A 21710-nucleotide genomic window follows, 5' to 3' on the forward strand; every position below is an offset into this window, starting at 1 on the left:
CAAAACACTCCGCTACATACACATTAAAATGGACTATTAAAAACATTTAAGAAATGTTAAATCCAGTGAGATTCTTCCTTGGAAGCTTGAGTAAAGGAGAGGATTTAGGACCTGTGGTCACAAGAACACATGTGATAAATGGAGGCAATCATCACACATTGGGACAATCCTAACTGATTAGGTTTCTCAGGGCCAAAGTGGAGTCAGAACCACAGGGATAATAGGTCACTCTACCTCCCAAGACACTGGTTGCTCCACTCTTACCAAGTCGGCTGTAAGATACAGGGAAACTTCAAGCCTTCTCTTCAATCCCTGACATACTTTGCTTTTGTGTAACGGGTATTTATACTTCCCAACAGATTTAATTGGGTTATGTCACCACCATCCAATATGTTGTGCCTATAAGGAAAATTTCTGCATCTGAGGTAGCTGAAAGCATGTATCCCCTAGTCATAATTAGAAAAAGCAGCACTTACTCTCACCTGGGTCCTGTTTTGAGTTGCTTTTAGGGGGATAGTGGTTCTATGGCTAGTTTCTGAGTGGTGAGTGTCCCATTAAGTTCTGAGCTTCCTGAACGAGAGTAACTGAGAAAGGCCTGCTTCTTTATCTAGCTACCCTACTCCCTTCCTTCATTTCCTCAGTTAACAACATTCAGCCAATACCTGTCCAGTCTCCACCATAGCTTATTTTGATGAATGAATTAAATGATTTATCGTTTGTGTCTGGTAACTGCAACATGTTATACACATGTGGGGCTTATGATGTAAACTAATATTCACTGGATGGCAGTGCATTTAAATTTGCATTCCTGTCAGGAACAGCTAATATAGGATGCAGCTGGCTAGTGTGCTGTGTTGTTTTAATTGTTCTGGCAACTGTGGAGGTAGCCTCTAATCCATGACCAACGGGGGTTGGCATTCTGCTTGTGCTCAGTCTGAACATAGATCAGAAAGCTGAGGTGGAACCATGATTGCTCTGCTGCATTCGGTTATTTTAAGGCTAGTTGAAGCAGAAGAGTCTCTGTATGTATGTGTAGAAACCAGAGCTCCAGCTCTAGCAGTTAGAGGAATAACTGTCACTTGTAGTGACAGTTGTGACACTCTACACAATAGCTATGGTGCCATACTGTCCAACACAAGTAAATCCAGCATTCTCTACTGATATCTTATTTGTCTGTTCTAAAATGTTACCTTTGTGTGGCATCAAAGATGCATTTATCTGTTTTCATCTACTTCTTCACACCTTTCATATTGTCACCATCATCTGTGGTCATTTAAAAATATCTGCTTATTGTAATAGAGGCAACACGTGAACAATGGAAAGAAGATAGGATTCATAATCCAATGACTTGGTTTGAGTTTCAACCTTGCAGTTATTAACTATGCAACTAAACTGCTTAACTTCTGAGTCTCAGTGTCCTAATTTAAAATGAGAATAATAATAATAACATGGGACATATTATATTTTGAGGGTACTTGAGATTTTAGAAAATATTTTTACACATCTCATTATCATTGTTGAGGTATCTTAAATATCATTTACACTCATTGCTACTTTGAAATTATCATAGTTGTGAGATCTGCCACTAGATCTTGCTATTTACTGCGTTAAAAAAATGACTGCAAGTATATTGCTACATCATAATTTGAAAATACTTTGATAACTGTATTTCAATACAGCTGATTTTCTTTGGATTCTTATTATATTATATTTAAGCTCTTAAAATATATATTTCTGAGAAGGGGTCCATGAAGTTCACCAGATTGCCAAAAGGGCTCATAGCACAAAAAAAATTCAGAAAAGTTCCAACTAGATAACCATGAATTTCATCTGTCAAGGTTTAGACCTAATCATCTTTCTTGTCTTTCTCATTCTCTATGTACTCATACATACGAATGTGCATGTATACTAGACATATCCACCCACACATGGAGGTCCCATATGTTAGTAGTTAAAAGCACGGGCTTTACAATCAGTCTTGCAGGCTTCAATCTCAGTTCTGTTACTTATTAGACAAGTTACTTAATCTGTCTGCATCTCAGTTTCCTGACCTATGAAATGAGGGAAATGAGAGTACCCCAAACTCTTTGTGGTGTCTTCCTATTAAATGAGTTCATAAGTTACAAAATGCTTAACACAGTGCTTGTATAACATAACTTTATGAATCTTGGCTCATTTTATTGCTATTATTAGTATGGATGCATATGTATGTAAGTATATTTGTAAATACATGTATATAAGCAAGCATTTATAAAACATTCAATGACCCTAACCCTCAGTGACAGGGTTGAAGTAAAGGAAGAAGGAACCTGAAATAATGTCACTGCTCTACCACTTACGAGGCTCCTTGCCACACCCAACTACTGTGTTGGGAGATGTTATAAACAAAGAGAGACAATGATTCAGAGAGATTTATATTAGTGTAGAACATGGACAGGCCAACAAAAGTTGTAGTAGAATCAGAAATGGTGCTGCGTGGTCACTTCGCCACTGCAAATGCCCCAAACACTGTTAGCAGTAATGCCAGGAACCATCATTACACAGTGAATATTTACAAGTTATTTTGTTTGGTTTTCACAAAGAAAGCAGTATCATTTTTTTTCTTAGCATTTAGAGCTTTTTCATTTTGAGACATTTCTGAAACTATGTAAGATTGGATTCTTTTACAGGAAATCCAACCTGATATAATAATAGTAATAAGGTTCTATTTATTGTCTACAATGTGTCAGGTGCGATGCTAGATATTTTACAGTCATTATCTAATTTAACTGTCCCACAGGCAAAGTGTTATAATCTATAGTTTACAGATGAGGAAACTGAGGGCTCAAAAAGATTAAGTGGTTCAAGCCAAGGTAATATAACTGATAAATGACAAAGCCAGAATTCAAGACTCAGGTTTATCTGACTCTAAATCTATAACCTTTCTACTACATTAGTATTAAAATGAATCTACTAGAATATATTATCAACGATGTCTCTGGTATTCAATTAAATTACTTGAGATGGATATTACAAGAAAAATCTACTTATATATAAATGATAGTCATAGCATGTAAGGATTTTACTATGTATGTTTATGTTTTTAGGGCCCAGGACTGAGCCCTAATTCATCTGAATCTAGATGTAATGAGTTATGTTAAAACATTAATCCATCGACACTAAACACTAAGAATTGCTACTAAAATGATGTCTCATTCAGGGAAAGCCTCTTCACTCCTCCTCCTGAACAATGGGCAGCACAGAAAGTGTTCGATTTAATTAGTTGTGTATGTAGAAAGAGATGCTCATCTGTTTCCATGGAGTCAAACACATCACGACATCCTTCTCCATGGAAACGGAGAAGGGAAAACAGAAAATGCTCAAGTGAATGAATTCACTGAGCAATTGGTGAGCAAAGATTGAAGAAAAAATATATCTCATTTGTAGTACTATGTGACTAGTTTAGAAAAGAGAAATAGCATATATTTAGAGATAGTCACTCTCGTGCTATATAAAAGAAGGTACAAGATACATTGAAATTTAAGATGTACCTTAATACTAAAAAAAAACACATTATTTGATAGGAATATACAAATGTTAGGAAATACCACAGAGCAAAGGTATTATTGTCTTTGCACGGAAGACAAAAATGGCAGAATTCTTAAAAGGTGAACAGTGTTACAGCTCAAAGTCAGTTAATGAATAAGGGGTTCCTTAGACAAGATGACAGAAAACATAGGGGACCAATTTATAAATACATTTATCAGCTCTGTACTCGTTTCACATCATGATTGCTTCTTTGTTTCTAAGGAATTTTTTCTTTGGGGATATAAAATTATAGGAATATTTCAAGTTTTGTTATGTAACACATTAATTTATATGATTGAGCCTGTATAAGTGTTTTGAATTTACAACATCCTGCACACTTTGTTCCCTTTGAAGATTATATTTCATGTTAAAATAATAAAAGATTTATTTAGGATATGTTTTCTTGAGGAATTCTGACTTAAATAAATTTTTTTTCCAATGGAATTTAGTCCTAACTTGTCTCTCAGTTCAATTCAACTCAATTCAGATTTAATCTCAGCCCTCTAGATGATTATAGACTTCTTGGGAGGAAAGATACTTAAAGAATGATTATGATATTTATTTACTCCTTCAACAAATATTTCTCATGTGGCTACTATGTGCCAAGCACTGTGCTGGAATTTGTGTATATAATGATGAACTAAACAGACCTAGTCTATACTCATGGAGGCTCTTAGCTTACAGAGGAGAGAGACATTAAAATAGTCATACATATACACACAGAATTACAATCTGAGATAAATTCTGTGAAGGAAAACTGCAGAGTTCCAAGACAGGACATGATGAACAGATTTCACTGAGAATGGATGGGCAGAGCAGGCCTCTTTGAATAAATGACCTTAATGCTGAGATATGAAGAATGAGTAAGGGTCAGTCAGACAGAGAATGGGGAGAATAGTATTTCAGGCAAAAGCCCTGAGATGGAAAAGGGCTTACAGATTTGGGAAATGAAAATAAAGCAGGTTTTTCTAGGAAGAGAGTGGTGAAATGTGAGGTTGGAGAGGGAAAGAGGTACAGGTACACTTTTAAATTTTATTCCAGGTACAATGGGAAGCAATTAAAGAGTTTTGAGCATGAAAGTGACATAATTGAGTACACAATTTTTAGTACAAGTAAACATGGAACATTTAGCCAAAAAAGTCCAGAAAAGCCAAAGCTAAACTATAGTGTTTAAGATATATAACTAGGTGGTAAAACTACAATATAATTATTACCGTAAACGTCAAGACAGCAAATTAGTCCAAGGGGGAGGGAAGGATGCAGTGGGGTTTCTGGGGGAACAGTGTTCTGTTCTTTGACCTAGTGATGATTACATGGATGTTTGATTTATATTTATTTGTTAAACTGAACATTTATGTTCTATGGACTTCACTATATGTATATTTCAAAATAAGAAAGCATGTTTTATTTTCTTTCAGAAAAATATGGATTGAGATAAATAAGTGGGGATAATAGGTGCAGGTGGCTCAAGAAGCTTGGTTTTGGTGACAGAGGGTGATAATTGTCCCCATATCCGTTCTCTCATTCTTCTTTTTGGGAACTGAACACCCTGCGTTTTAGCTGGGCATGATGCCATCCAGGGAGAGAGATTTTTTTTTAGCCTCTTTTGTCCTAGGTGTGGCTCTAAGTCCACCCATTTCCAGAATGACAAATTGCTATTCTGCACTCTCTCCTTCCCGCTTCCTGCTGGCTGGGCTGTGACTACAGTGGAAGAATCTGCCTTTGACCCAGAGATGGAAGCCACATGTTGAGAATGGCAAAGCTAAGCCCTAGCAGCATCCCTGGACGATTTTATGAAGCAGAGATGTTTATCCACCCTAGGCTGCCCACTTACCTTTGTACTGTTATGAGAATGAAACATACCTCTATCTTATTTAAGTCACTGTTATAGCAGTTTAGCCCATGTACTGATACACTTACACAAAGGAAAGTTGAGCGATATGGTAATACCTTGAGGGGGATGAAGGAACAGAGAAGGGATTTTTAAATAATGGAGACAATAGAGCATGTTTAAATGTTGATAAAAGAATATAGAATAGAAGAAAAGGTTGATGATATAGTAATCAGAGGTTTAAAAAAAATGGAACAAGATCCCTGAGAAGATAGGAAGCAATATAATACAGAGTATGTGTGGAAAAACTGATCTTTGACAGAAAGGGATATTTGCTCTGTTTTAGCAGGGAGAGAGAAGACGACGGGTGTAGCTGTAGGTTGATTTGTAGATATCAGGCTGAAAGATGAGGGAGTTCCTATTTAGTGTTTTCATTTTTGGTAAGAAGCATAAAGCATTAGCAGAGAAGGGACGGAGGGAGAAGCAGCAGAGTTTTGGTAGAGTGAGAAGGTATGGAACAGTAATTATGGAGAAATGTAGTATGATGAGCAGAGACTGTTGAGTGCCTTTATGAAATGGGTAGTCTTAAATTTAGGGTGTTACAAATCTTCCAGACAGGTTAAATTGTTCAGGGCTTGGCAGAGGTAGATGGATTAGGTCCATCCAGAGCTGGGCTTGCAACAGCCAGGTGTAACAGGTGAGAAGAAAAGGGAGTTTTTTCCAAGGGAAGGATTTTAGTAATAGACCATGGAATCAGGACTGAATAGGGACGAAAGTAAAGACAGAAGGAGACTGATGGTCGAAAGTGGAGAAGATAATGGATAGGGGGTCTCAGTGACATTGAAAAACTATTGTTCTCATTAGCAAATGAGCTGGAACTAACAGAGTTTTAGTTGAATGGTGGATGTTTGAATGAGTGATTCAGAGGTGGCTGAAGATGTCAAATTCCAAGCAGTAACTGAATGTAGGCAGCTGAGGTAATGTGAGGATCACACCTCTGATAGAGAAGAGAAATCTTTACAGAGAATGTGGTAAAAGAATTTTGTCTTTGAAGATGAATTGGAGTTTGTTTAGTAGAGAAGAAGGTAAGGGGGTAGAAGGTAGAAAAGGGGAGAAGGGACAGATGTATAGAGAAAACTAAAGACAAAATTCATGGCATACTGAGGAATAGAAAGCCTAGCCAGCAGTTAGGGTGCATGGGTAGTTCCTGGAGAAACTGGAAATGTAGGGCGAAAATAAATTCTGAAAGAATAGGTATGGAAGTTCAAGTAGTGTTGACTTGATTTTAAAGCCCAGGTTGTCAATCATAATGTCACTAGACACTGGTATGTATAGAGATTACAAATAACAGAAATTTTTATCTCATTTCTTTTCTTTGGGACTAATGACTTGTAAACATGTGGATTTGTGATTTTTACAATTCTGGAATATTCTTACCCACTGTCTTTCTCCTATTCACTTTATTCTCTAGAACTTCTCTAGAAAGTTCTTCTAGAGCCTCCATATTGGACCTTTCTCTCACTATAAGATAGGGTGAACACAATCAATTTAATTGAACACAATCAATCAATTGAATCAACGATAAGGAGAACACTGAATCAATTTTAAATCATTAGCAGAAACTAACACACCATTGTAAAGCAATTACACTCCAATAAAGATGTTAAAATTTTTTTTAAATCGTTAAAATTATTTGTAAACATTAGTACTTTGGGTATATATTAAAAGTTATAGCTCACTAGCCAATATCTCATTCCAGATCTCTGCTGTTACAAAGATGAATTAATTCTCTTAGCACCTTAAAGTACACATCCAGATTCAATGCCAAACACACAGATATTTCTCAAGTACTTTTCATCTAATCTTAACCTGTATTTTTAAGTTTCAGGACTTAATTTCTTTCTTGTCCAAGTCCTGAAACCAAATATAAACAATAATGTATTTCCATTAAAATGTGTAAGTAAATTGCAAATTAAGACTAAGATTAACAAACTTCCTTAGGACAAAGAGTTCTTTTTAAAGTTTCTGTACTTAAGGGGAGCTTGGAGCTTACCTATGATAAGCTTGTGAAGAGCACCCTTATCTCCATTAATAGCAGCAGCATGAACTTGGGATGCTAATGAGGAACCAGGAAAGAACAAGTTCTCTGACCTGTTCATAGTCTTCTCAACAACTGGAACAACCTGAAATGATGATGCAACCAATAAGTATCTGTAGGAAATCCATCTCATCAGTTCTAAATGGGTACGTTATAAACATGGTTTACTAGAAATATTTCACCAGGATTCAAAAAGTCTACAGTCCTAGTCTTAGAATTGCCATAATGGAGTAAATCAGGTGACCCCTTGTACAAGTTGCTCATCTGTAAAATGAAAGGATTAGATGCTTCAAGACCCTTCTCAGGGGCTGAGAAAAAAAAAAAGGCTGAATATTTAACATTAGACACAGGGTCCAAAAGTCACAGTGACTTGCTAAGTTAATACAGGTGATTTGATTCCACATAATACTAAATATTAGACTTGATATTGGGAATAAAGGTGATGACCAAGCCACAAAATAGGTATGATGTGAACTTAATTGTCAGGTTAGAATTACCTAGATTTAAGCACTAAATTAGAAGGTACTTCATTCTTTCTCTTATGCCCACAAAAGGAGGAATTTATATTTGTTCTCCCCTTGTGTCCACCAGGGAAATATACCTAGTTAGAGATCTTGACCTTAGGAACTTAACTTGGAAACCACATCATTAGGATAAACCATTTTTCATTAAGGAAAAATTTTGCTTTGACTGGTAGTCTCATATGGTTTGATAGAACCTTCTAGAAATGCATTAGCTGCATAGGAAAATAGTGAGTTCCTTATCATAAGAGTGTTTAAGCAGAGGCTGGATTATGTCAGAAATGCAGCAGGAAGAATTCAAGCATCTGATGGGAAGGAAAGAGGGGTAGTTTCATCAATGATCTTAAACTTCCATCCTAAAGCAAAGATGCTATATCAAAGTTCCAAAGTTGAATGCCTACAAGGATCAGGGAGGTAACAAGGGCAAGAAACATGGGGAGTCATGGGGAACATGGCAAAGTGGAGCATACGTACCTATCTAAAGGGAGCAGCTGTTAATTAGCTACAGTTAGTATCTGCAATAAGGGTAAGCAAGCCCTCTTCTGATTTTACCAGAAACTGACACTCCAATCTCTGTGACTCCCAAGGATCTGAGAGCTTTGTAAAATAAATTTATCACAACTCATGAGCTAGTACTTGGCTGTCATTGATGAAGATTTTTGGTTCAAGTTCTGCCTTAGAGTGAAAGCATTTTCTTAATTTTGGTAAAGTCAGCTCTTCATGGCTTTATTCTGCTGACAATCTGAGTTAACGTCTTGGCAGAAATGGGCGTTTTGAGAGACTCTGTCATGTCTGAGCATGTCTGTCATGTCAGAAAAACCAGTCATATGCAGGATTATATTAAAGTGACTTGAAAGAAGCTACAAAACAGGGGTGGAGGTGGAAACACGGTAGAAGAGTAATTGCACTTGGGATCAAGATCCAGTTCTGTTAATAATATGGAGTGAACACTTAGGCTGCCTCAGCTCTGCTTTTCTGTAAAATATGAAACATGAAATTGGTGCACCAAGTTGATCATTCAACAAGTTGAGTGCCAACTATGTGCTAGGCACTGTACTGAACTCTAATGCCTATCACTTTAGACTCTAGGTAATCAGAGTTTTATGCACATAAGAATCACAAAAAACTTTTGAAAATAAACTAAAAATTGTACCTGTTATATATTGGGTTGGCCAAAAAGTTCGTTCGGTTTTAAGTACAAATAAAAGGCATTTTTCATTTTCACGAAGAACTTTATTGAAAATCGTATTCACTAACCAAATGAAATTTTTGGCCAGCCCAATATATTTATATATACTTCATCTCATAATTCTTAGCATTTAGCACAGTAACAGGTGCTAGTGTTCAGTGAATGTTTGTTGAATGAAAAGTCATAGGCTGAGTGCTAAGTCCAGAGGGTGAGCAGGGTCAAAGTTTAGTTTCTTGGAGTAATGAGTTCATACTCATGAGTCTCTGCTCTTTTTTAATTCCTCATTTCTATCTCTCCGTCAGAAAGGTCACTGAGTAGTATAGATATAAGAACACTGGACTAGGAGAGAGGAGACCTAAATAAAAATCTTGGCTCCATCACTGTTTAATTTTGTCAGCCTGAGAAATCCATTCTTTAAGGTCCCCCCTCCTTTTTTTAAGCTCAAACGCATACGTATTTTTTTTTTTTTTAGCGCTAATGCTATTCGTAAATTTTTTACAGATGAAAATCAAAACCACTTTGTTAATTATGAAATGCTATACAATGCAAAGGTATAATCATCATTAACTAACTATAGAACAAGCCAGTGTAATAAATGCTCTAATAATTAAAACCATAGAAAACTAGTGGTGCTGTAGTCATAAGCAAAGGAAGAGTAATTTTGATTAGGACCAAATGGTTGGTTGTTTGGGACGTTCTCAGGGATGGCGACATTTGAGATGGCTATCCAGGTAGAGAAGGGGTTAGGGCCATTCCGGGCAGCAGGGAAGGTGAAGCAAAGGCAAGGAGTAGGGAGAACCACAGAAGAGTTAAATGCCTCACGGCTACTTAGTTGTGAATTGTGTGGCTACGATTGGGGGCACGTGGACCTGGCTGGGTGTTCGTAGATGAGGCTGGAGAGCTAACGGGGGCAGCCAGGTTGTTCCTCAACTGCTTGGCTAACGAAGTTTTAAATTATCCTGCAGGTGTGATCCATGCATTAGTAGCAATCACTCTCGCGCTGAGCTTTTCAGTTTACAACGTGCTTTCCCAGTCCATCCCACATCTATTCCTTACAGGAGCCCAAAGAGACAATTAGGGGTAAGTCATTGACACATTCCACTGAAACCCAGAGGGGTGGCTCGGGCTTTATAACGCAAGAATTAGCGCAGAGAGAAGAGGCAGCAGGCGAGGAGGCCAGTGATGGGAGGTTCAGGCCACAGCCCAGGACAGGAGGGTCGTGAGTTTGAGGCAGGGGCCAAGCAGTGCAGATCGATAGGAGCCTCCCCAGCCAGGCCCCCTCTTACTCACCCTCGCCTCCTCCAGGACTCACGTCCTGGGGGCGGCTCCAGGAGGCACGACCCCCGCTGGGCCGCCCCTCCTGCCAGGTCAGGCCACTACATCCGGCTGGGACAGAGCCCACCACGCTGAAACTGGCGGAGCCCCTCGGAAGGCCGCCCGAGACGCTCGACCGCACAGCCTTCTGGGAATTGTAGTTCCCGCCCTCCGCCCTTTCTATCCCACAGAGCCCCGCGCGCGGCGGGCTCGGTGGACCAGGACCGATAGGCTGATGGGAAAAGAGTTCTTGGTGCCCAATGACGTGCTCTTTGAGAATGGGGCAGGACTACATATTCCGATGTGCTCCGAGGTAGGCAGGACCCGGAAGTGAGGGTGTGCAAGGCCTCTCTGGAAGTTGTCCCGGGTGTTCGCCGCTGGAGCTCCGGGTCGAGAGGACGAGGTGCAGCTGCCGGGAGAATCCTCCACTGCCGCCGGCTCCCGGAGCCCAGCCCTTTCCTAACCCAACCCAACCCTGTCCAGTCCCAGCCGCCAACGCCAGTCCCTGCCGCGGACCCCGGCGTTACCATGAGTCCTGCCGTCTTCCTATCCTTACCCGACCTCAGATGCTCCCTGCTGCTCCTGGTGAGTGAGTAAAGGAATGACAGACCCTTCGGCAGATATTCGGATGGCCTGCCGCCCTCGCCGAGGGGGACACAGTTGCCGCTACCCTTGCTTTCCTATCTTTTCCCCTGGTGGCGAGGAGTGCACCCTCCCCCGCTGCCTTCATTCTCGGCATCCATCTGTCAGCTTCCCAGGCCCGGGGTTCCCGAGGCCTGAGAAGCCACGGTCGGAGGTGGGACCTATAAACCGGAGATTAGCCCTGGGAGAAGGATCTGTGGGAGGGTCACGGCGAGCAGCGCCCCTTCCCCTGGAGTTCGGAGGTTGTTTCAGTCCAGAGGGCTCACGGACTTTGCGGTAGACTGAGTACAGAAGGTCGGGGCATAGACCTACTGTTCCCTCCCACCCCCTCTTTTTGGGAAGAATGTGAGGCCGACAGGTGCTGGGGTCTTGTGCATCTCGCTCTGGAGCCCTAAAACGGTGCCCGGGTCGGCGGAGCCCTCTGTTGTGGCTTGATACGATTGGTTGGGAACCCGGAACTGGAAATTGGTTTGGTGTCCACTGGGGGAGTAAAGGTTTGAAGGGTGGAGGCTGTGATTACCAGAAAGCCTCAGCTCAGAGCCACCCTCAAATCTGGTTATACCTCCCGAAATTTAAACAGAGTTGTTCTTCAGTGCTCCTGATTTGTGAATGACCAGGTTTTCTGCATGCATGTGCACTTATTCCTTAACTTCCTCACCGGCTCAGCACCATCCCATCTTGTAAAGGAATCTTCCTACAGTCCCTCTTCCTCCAAATACATCTTGAGGGTGCAGCCTAAGTGATCCAGGCTGCAGGTCAAATTGAGACAAAAGTAAAGGACTAACTCCAGGTGGTAAAATGATGGACTTTTAACTGAGCTAGTGTTATAATACGATATTTGAAGTACTTTAATTGTAGTAGGTTTTTAAAAAGCTAAATTTAAGGTGAACACTAAGTCAAAATCAGTCTTGACAATGTAAAAAAATATAATTAAATGACTCAGGAAGGCGTATAGCTGGTTACCAGCAGAACTGGGATTTGAAGCAGATCTCTTGACTCGCAGTGCTTATTCTGCCATATCACGTTACATTTTTAATATTTGTGTTTGAAATAGTTTCTCTCTCCCTCTCCCTTTTCCCTCTCTCCCCATTTTCCCTTCTCTCCCCTCTCCTTCCTCTCTCCCCTCTCTTTTCTTTGTGATTTTCAAGTCATATTCAAAGGCCATACACAGTATTTGGACCTTTTCAGAGGATAAGTGCTATGAAAACTAAGGGGAATGTCAAAGTACTTTTGAGAACTAAAAGTTGCATATAAACATGGTGATGTTAAATGATGAAGTGTCTTATTGGGAATTCTTATAATTATATGGTAATGAATGGCTTCTGTATAGAGGAAAATACTCTGTAGAGAGCTGTTTCTTGGTAATTGCATTATACTCTGTGGCTCTCTTCCTTCTAGCAGTACTGGAATAATACTCATTGTTATCAGAGACCACTTTCTCTTTAAGGATAATAGATACTAATCTTTCCATATCCATGGCCTGAATTATGAGTTGTTTGCCAGAAATTACTTTTAGGTTACAAAAAATATGAAGGGCAAAAAATCTTAAGAGATGGGAAAGAAAAGTTGAAATACTGAATAGGAAAACTACATCAGATGCACTGTTTGGTTGTAGAGCTAAGTTTAAGAAGGAGAAAAGAATTTATTTTGAAATAACTCATACTTTTTATAGAAAACCTACAAACCCTGTTAAGCATAGAAAAGAGTTTTTTCTAATACTTTTAAAATCTAGTTAACATTTTGTATACTTATCTCTCTGAGTAAATGTAGAGGAATAGAAGACATTTTCGCGAATACCTGTAAAGGTTAGTATGCTGGAAAATAAAGCCCAAGAAAAGGTTTAGTAAGCCAGAGTTACGCTAGATTCAGTTTGAACACAGTATTTACCAAAGTAGTTTTAATAGTCATATACCAGTTAGCAAATATTTATAGAACATCTGTCTGATCACAGTTTGAAATACTTATCTAACTGGCAGTTCTGTTCTATTGATGGAAACTGCTTACTCAGTATCCCACCTGTCTAAAAATATACCCTTTATCTTCTCCAATGTGCTTTCTTCCTCCTCCCTCCAACTTCCCCTCTCAGACTTCAAGTTTATTCCCTCCCACATACAGCCATTGAATATCCAAGTTTCCCCCTAGCTGAGGTCATTTTTTTCCTTAAATGGCCTGCTATAAGAAGCCATATATTCTCTTACCACAATAATTTTTTTTTTTTTTTCAGGTAAACTCTACCTCAGCCCTAAAGAATTAGATGTATTGAGAGTTAGTGGTGTTCATAAGATAACAGCAGGAACATAAAATCCTAAACTTCTGCAGGCAGGTAGTGGTTTTTTTTCCCCCTCATGGCAAAAGCATGTTGGGACATATCATTCTATGCCTAAAAAGCCTTTCTGGGATGGGTAACTAAACACAGAAGTTTAGTGTGATAACTTTTTCCCCCTGAGCTTTTATGTATAGATATCTTTAAAGTCAGGGTCTTAGAGAATGAGTTCTTTTATTTCAGGCTTGCTTTTTGAAACACCCCCGTTGCCTTTAAATTATTTTTAAACTCCACTGAATTTGCAGCATGTCTTGGACAAAGTGTGGTAGTATAGGGGTGCACTGATTTTGGATAAATCTGAAGAAAAATTTGAGTCACCTGGCAAATGCAGAGAGGCATAATTCTCCTGATACCTTTTCTGTACCTCACGAATATTTATTGTTTCTGTAATGGTTTGAATTGATCCATTAGGTATGTGATTACAACTTTAGTTTCTGAACTGTATAATCTCTGCCTCCATAACTGTTCATCATATTTTGTGGATGATTGGAATGCTGGAGACAGCAAGGTTTCTCTGCTAAAACCCCATGTATATAATGTCTGGATTGGGAAATTCCTTCCCAATTGTGTGCTCTTTTAAGGAGAACTGAGCTGCCTGAATTTGAGGAAAGCACCCAGCCAGATGTATCTTGGCATTATCTTTTTTTTTTTTTTTGCGGTACGAGGGCCTCTCACTGTTGTGGCCTCTCCCGTTGCGGAGCACAGGCTCCGGACGCGCAGGCTCAGCGGCCATGGCTCACGGGCCCAGCCGCTCCGTGGCATGTGGGATCTTCCCGGACCGGGGCACGAACCCGTGTCCCCTGCATCGGCAGGGGGACTCTCAACCACTGCGCCACCAGGGAAGCCCTCGGCATTATCTTTTCATTTTGCTTTGTGACAGTCATTACTTGGCAGCTTATAGGATAAGTTAAATGGACATTTCATTTATCACTAACCAAAGGATCAGTTACTTATTAGTTAGCCCTTTTCTGCTTATCTTTCTACCTGAGATGGGTTTATTCAGGATTAAAAGTGATCATTTTCCCCTTAAATTAATTATTTCTTAGCAGTTGTTCTTCCTGCATTGGTTGTATACAAAAGTTTTGAAAAGGTGAGATAAGAGAAATAAGACTAAATTGGAATGAAGTTGTCTGATATAGCCTAAATGACCTTCTGTGCTTCAGAGGTTTGTAACCTGCTCCAGTTGTTTTATTGAGAATGCTTTCTTGTTAATCACTTAATGGTTTATGTTTATAGATCATAAGTTGTTACTAGCTCTAATTGCCTTGTGCCTGGACCTTAAGGCTTTTACCATTATTGCTCCTGGTTTGTTCAATATGTATAAGAAGCCAAGAAAAGTTTGCTTAGGAAACTAAGTAAATCAGAGAGCTAAGTAAACATTTATTTAACTTTATAAGTACCTTAAAAATAAGTACAGTAGAATTCAGAGTTGTCAGTTTTAGCCATTAGTGCCAATGATAAATACTGATTCCTACCTTCAAGAAGAGTACTTTTGGAGACATGTAGTTCCATTCATAACTCAGTGAGTTATTTATCCTATTGACATGACTTGCCCCAGATCAGTGGTTTACAAAACTTGGTGGCTCATTGGAACTGCCTGGGGCAGTTTTAATACAATGATGTGTAGGCCCTACATCAGGCTAGTTATATCTGTGGGATCCAAACACTGTTCTTTGTTTGTTTGTTTTTAATTCCCAGGTCATTTGTTTTTTCTTTAGTATGTCTCTCTAAAAGATAAGAATTAAACAACAAAGCAAAAACCAGAATGCCATTATCACATCTAGAAAAAGTCACTGAAATTTCTTTATGTGATCAAATATCTAGTCAATGTTCAGATTTTCTTGACTGTTTCAAAGAAAAAAAAAATTTTTTTTTAAACAAATTGAACGTTCAAAGCAGGAGCTATATAAGGTTCATACATCCCAATAGGCTTATATGTGTCTTATAAAACTTTACAAATCTATAGGCTCACTCTCCATCTCATTTTTTTCCCTTGTAATTTATTGTTGGGGAAACTGGGTCCTCTGTCCTGTAGAATTTGCTACATTCTGAATATTGCTGATTGGATCCTCATAGTGTAGTTTCATGTTTCTCTGTTCCTTTTGTTCCCTATAAATTTGTAATTAAATTTATGTGGGCTTAACCATCAACTCAATATATGGTTAGGTTCATTTGTTTCATTTAGCTTTCAGTTTTTTAAAAAATATCTTCTAATATATAATTATGTAAAATTTACTGCTTCCAAAGCAGATCTTTAAAGCAAACTATGTTTACAGCAGGCCAACTTCTATCCCTGTCTATTCTACTGCCTTAACTTCCTCCTAATATAAGAGACATTTAAAATTAAAAATTTTTTAAAAAATTCTTCCTTTTAAAAAGAAAATGTAAGCAATCTACTTGCACTTATATATTTGTGTATATTTGTTTCTCCCTCCCCTTGATAAACTCTAGCATATTATTAATACTTTCTCTCTCTACCTCTTTCTGTCCCCTTTTAAACTCTATAAAGTGTATCCTAGAGATCAGAATAGAAATATTCCCTATTTCTTTTAAACTGCTTATTGCTCCTCTGGGTAGATGTGCTACTATTGTTTCCATTCTTTTGCTTTAACAAATGTGTTAAACTACTTTGCAAAACTATTTTTGCTAGTGTATCTTTGAGATAGATTCCTGTAATTGACGTTGCTCAGGCAAATGGTAAATGTATTTGTAACTTTGTAGATGTTGCTAGATAGTGGAAGGAGTTTTGCCGTTTTGAGTTCTCACCAACAATGTAACAGACTTTTCTCATATCCTTGCTAATAAGGTTGATGTCAAATGATTGGGTGTTTGTCAATCTGATAGGTGAGAAATGGTATCTCAGTGCATTTTTTTTTTTTTAGCTGTTGGGGGTAGGAGTTTATTAATTAATTAATTAATTTTTGCTGTGTTGGGTCTTCGTTTCTGTGAGAGGGCTTTCTCTAGTTGTGGCAAGGGGGGCCACTCTTCATCGTGGTGTGCGGGCCACTCACTATGGCGGCCTCTCTTGTTGCGGAGCACAGGCTCCAGACACACAGGCTCAGTAGTTGTGGCTCACGGGCCTAGTTGCTCCGCGGCATGTGGGATCCTCCCAGACCAGGGCTCGAACCTGTGTCCCCTGCATTAGCAGGCAGATTCTCAACCACTGTGCCACCAGGGAAGCCCTATCTCAGTGCATTTTAACTTGATTCTCTTTTCATATGAGCTTTTTTCTGTGTAAAGGCCATTTGCATTCTTTGACACAGAGTTCTTAACCCTTTATCTCCTTAGTTGATCCAAGGATGCAGCCAGATTGAGAAGCACTGGAATATATTACTCTATTCAGTAATATTTCTGTTGGGTTAAAACTTGTAAAAGCCTTGGAAAAGATGTCTGATTGTCAGTTAATTGAAAACATTTTCCACACTATAGTAGCTCAACTTTTAGATGCACTATATCTTACTTCATCGTTTGTTAAAATACTATTATTTTAATATAAATTATGGTATTTTTAATATAAAATATGGTTATTGGTCATCTCCAGCTTTTCACAATTGTTAAAAAAAAATGTACAAATGATACATATACAGTGATGTTCACTGCAGATCTCCAAATATATCCTCAGGTTAATTTTCCAGAATTGTATTTCTTAGATCCTATGGTATATCTTTTATTTAGGATTTCTGATACATTGTACAAATTTGCCCTGCTGAAAAGTTGTACAGACATTTATTTCTGTCAACAGTGTATGAGTGGCAGGGCAGGAATAAAGACATAGACATAGAGAATGGACTTGAGGACATGGCGGGGAGGGGGAAGCTGGGGCGAAGTGAGAGTAGCATTGACATATATACACACCAAATGTAAAATGGATGGCTAGTGGGAAGCAGCAGCTAACACAGGGAGATCATCTTGGTGCTTTGTGACCACCTGGGTGGGATAGGGAGGATGGGAGGGAGGCTCAAGAAGGAGGGGATATGGGGACATGTGTATGCATATGGCTGATTCGCTTTGTTGTGCAACAGAAACTAACACGGTATTGTGAAGCAATTATACTCCAATAAAGATGTATTTTTTTAAAAAAGGGAGAAACACTTTGGTATTATGCAAACAAATTAAAGCAATTTTTCTGGAAAAAAACCCCAAAACAAAACTGTATGAGTATGCCCACTTCCTTACACTCTAGTTACAGTGGGTGTTTTTGTAGTCTGTGCCAATTTAGTAGACCAAAAATATTATCTGATTTAAATTTACATTTCTGTGATTACAACCAAAGTTGATTTTTTTCATATTTATTAACCATTTATATTCCTGCTTGAGTATGTATGTGTTTATGTTAGTTGCCCCCTTTTCAAAAATTGTTTACTCATTCTTCTTCCAGTAATTCAGAATAGATGTGCTCACAAGATACAGTTTAAGAATGATGGAAAGTGTTATTTCTTCATGTAGTGTCCATTCATGAGGTAGCATAGTGCAAAGAATACTGGACTAGCTGTCAGGGCATCTATGTACAAGTTCCACCTCTTCCATATACTTGTATCTTTGGATAAATCACCTAACTAAATTTTTTAGTCTATAAGTTAAACTTACTGGATTTGATGATTCAGTGATTCTTTGTGTAGTCTATTATGTTTTTTAAAAAGGATATTCCTGTAACTCCCTTAATTAATAAATTTATTATTTGATTGGGTATTTCCCCAAAAAATCTGCTAGCTTTGCAGGTCTGTGCCCCATCACTCTGCTATCCAGTGTAAGGAGTGGCATGCTTTGGCCACAGCTTTTCTGATATTACTGCACTGTATTTCATTTAACCAAGTAAATGAAAAACAGTTTGACTTTTCACAGAATTCAGTGCTCTTTAACCTACCTTTGATTCCATAGAGAGGAACTACCTATGGCCCAGGCTGCAGGAACTTTATTTCTTTGGTATTTTTCTTTCCTTTACTCCTAGCGTTTGAATGCCTGTTTGCTGTCTGCTGTGGAAAAGAAAAATATAATTGAGATTCATATCATGCTTCCAAGGAATTTATAATTCAGTGGGGAGATAAGATGTGTATGTAAATAATTAGAATTCCAAAATGAAAGTGATAGGTGCCCTTAAGGTATTTGTAGAAGTGGGTTGTAGATCTTGCTATACAGAAATGTGGCAGTGAGCCTGGGCATCACCTGGGATCTTCTTCCAGTGTCCTCACCCCAGGCCTACTGATTCAGAATCTGCACTTTAACAGTGTACCTAGCTGATTCGTATATGCCCATTAAAGTATGAGAAGTACAGCTGTAGATGTTTGAAAAGAAGCAAATTTATTCTCATTGGCAGAATCAGAGAAATCTTCTTGAAGGAAGATAAGAGTAGAGCCTTGAAAGGTTAAATTGATGGGTTAATTTTCAGGCTTGAGTGGAATGAATAAGAAGGCTTGTACCCTTCAGTAACTTTAACGTGAATTGGATACCTGCTTTTTTAGTTTCATTTTTTTTTAAGGAGTCTTGCTGTGTGGCTTACTGACATGGCCAGATGTCAGACTTGGCCCTAAAGAAGCTGGCAAACCCTTTGGCCAGTTTCCATTAGAACAGCTCATTATTATCTTAGCCAAAATAAAAATCATGGTCTTTAGTGGATTCTCACCAGCTTTCCGATTACTCCACTCAAGCGGAGAGGGACAAAAAAGGGACTTTGGAGAAGTTTCTTATGTAATGCCATGGATCTTAGGTCTTGGTTCTATTCTTGTAAAGATTGCAGTCAAATTGTAACTGCTTTGATTCCCACGGTAATATTGTGGTCAAGATCTCTGATTCCTCTAGCTCTGTGATTTTCTTGTTATGTAGAACCTTGAACATTATATATATATATATATATATATATATATACACACATATATTTATTATTATTATTATTATTTTGCGGTACGCGGGCCTCTCACTGTTGTGGCCTCTCCCGTCGCAGAGCACAGGCTCTGGACGCGCAGGCTCAGCGACCATGGCTCACGGGCCCAGCCGCTCCGCGGCATGTGGGATCTTCCCAGACTGGGGCACGAACCCGTGTCCCCTGCATCGGCAGGCGGACTCTCAACCACTGTGCCACCAGGGAAGCCCCAACATTATATTTTAATGTATCTAATTTTAGGCACCTGAGTTTGTAGACATGAACATTACTAAAATAATAGAGAAAAACAATGAAAATGAAGGAAGAAATCATCTCAGAAAAACATTCTAGTATTGGAGCTAAAGAAAACTGCAGGGTGAATAGTAGAGTGCCAATACTTCACCCATTTCTTCCTCAAGATTATAAGGGTCTAGTGGTGGAAGCTTTGGTAACTGGATTTAAGAGATTTTAGAAAAAGGTCTTTAGGAATCAGAAGAATTTTTGACCCTGGAAAAAAGGAATTGGAGGACTTTTTATTTCTATGGGACTCTATCGTTAATGTTTTGCTCAGTTCAGTAGGCGGGAAGGGATATAAGAACCATTACTGGGTCACAGGCAGTATGATGACGGAAGTTATAGTTATCTAGAATTGTACTGTAAACTTAAATTCATTAAAATGGAATAAAATAAAAATTCCGTTCCTCAGTCACAGTAGCCATATTTCAAGGGCACAGTAGTCACGTTTCAAGGGCACAGTAGTCACATGCAACTAGTGGCTACTGTATTGAACAATCCAGGTGCTGAAACATTTCCATTGTTGCAGAAAGTGCCATTGGATAGGGCTGGTCTAGAGCTTTGCTCTTGCTGTCTGTCTCAGAAACCAAGACAAAGGTGAGGTAAAGAATGAGGAAAATGCCTCAAATAGTGTTTCACGGCTTGTTAGGGACACATATTTTACCTGTCCAAGGAATAGCAATAACCTGGAAAAAAGCATCAATAATCTTATTAGCACAGATTTGGCTTTTGGTTGTTGCCTAATGGCAAATTTAGGGAAGCACCAGAGAATACTAGTTAAAACTTGAAAATAAGAGTTGGAGTGTTAGTATTTTTCTTTTACTAGTTCACAAGGTCATTTAGGGCAAATCTCTTTCCTTCTTGAGGGCTTAGTTTTTCAACTGAAAATTGAGTAGGATTGCATAGACTGTTTGGAGGAGTCTAGCAGACCTTCCAGTGGAATGTGACTGGGACATTGGGACTTGATGGCCTACAGTTTGTCTCTGTGATAGATAAAGTCCCTTTTGAAGTCTTCATTTTTAGAAATGATATAGAGAAAATTTTATTAAGTACGTACCTACATTTTTAGTTAGTAAAATTACCTGTAAAAAGATGGCCTGTTGATACATTTTGTTTGCCTCAGGTATCAGAAGGGTACCTTTGCCAGGAACTTAATCTTCTAATTTGATAAACTCAGAAATTACTGTGCATCTCTCTTCCTGCACCTGCATACTTTAAAAAGGCCAGAAGTTGTATGAGCTCATGAAGACAGGCTAATCTTTAATACATATAGCAGTTTTCTAAATTTGAGCCAATTCCAAAATGTGAAGAAGGTATGATTTAGTGATGGAGTAGAGATCGTGAATAAGTTTATAAGGTAAAATATTAAATGGAGTTAAAATTTCTTGGCCCTTTGGACAAGATACTCATATTTACATGCCTGCTGTTTAGGTGTTTTGTTGTATTTGAAGTTTTGTAAAATGTAGGGGGAAATGCCAACTCTTAAAATATTACTGACACAACATTAAAGTCTATCTGTGAGTAAAGAACAGTTTCAGTTGTGAATCTGATCTGAGAGAGAAATTTGGATATTTCTCAATTCCTTTCATTTTATTACTATGGTTCTGGCTCAGTTGCAGTAAAATCCCAACTAGCTGGTAAAAGCTCACGTTTCTGTAATGACTTCACATTCTGAAAGAGCTACATTTTTTTTTTTTTTGTAGTCAAAATAATTCTTTGAAAACAGCTACTCAAATTGACTCATTCCTCAGTTTCTAGCACCAGTATTTACTCTAAGAATGGATACTGGGCTTCCCTGGTGGTGCAGTGGTTAAGAATCCTCCTGCCGGGGCTTCCCTGGTGGCACAGTGGTTGAGAGTCCGCCTTACGATGCAGGGGACACGGGTTCGTGCCCCGGTCCGGGAACATCCCACATGCCGTGGACCGGCTGGGGGTCCGTGAGCCTGCGCGTCCGGAGCCTGTGCTCCGCAACGGGAGAGGCCACAGCAGTGAGAGGCCCGCGTACCGCAAAAAAAAAAAAAAAAAAGAAGAATCCTCCTGCCAATGCAGGGAACACGGGTTCGAGCCCTGGTCT

At 38.9% G+C, this 21710-nt stretch overlaps 2 protein-coding genes across 2 annotated transcripts in view; one reads left to right on the plus strand and one right to left on the minus strand.

The window, feature by feature from the left end:
* Positions 1–10647, minus strand: part of INVS (inversin) — a 142465-nt gene extending 131818 nt beyond the window's left edge. The window contains 2 exon segments of the mRNA XM_082656550.1: positions 7452–7581; positions 10497–10647. Coding sequence (XP_082512676.1) covers positions 7452–7557 — 106 coding nt within the window. The 5' untranslated portion in view covers positions 7558–7581; positions 10497–10647.
* A 216-nt stretch (positions 10648–10863) lies between these two features.
* ERP44 (endoplasmic reticulum protein 44) overlaps positions 10864–21710 on the plus strand; it is a 90405-nt gene continuing 79558 nt past the window's right edge. The window contains exon 1 of the mRNA XM_082657483.1: positions 10864–11105. Within this exon, the coding sequence (XP_082513609.1) occupies positions 11049–11105 (57 nt within the window). The 5' untranslated portion in view covers positions 10864–11048. The remainder of the gene's footprint in view (positions 11106–21710) is intronic.

This window comes from Grampus griseus (assembly GCF_964374135.1).
Source record: "Grampus griseus genome assembly, chromosome: 6".
NCBI lineage: Eukaryota > Metazoa > Chordata > Mammalia > Artiodactyla > Delphinidae > Grampus > Grampus griseus.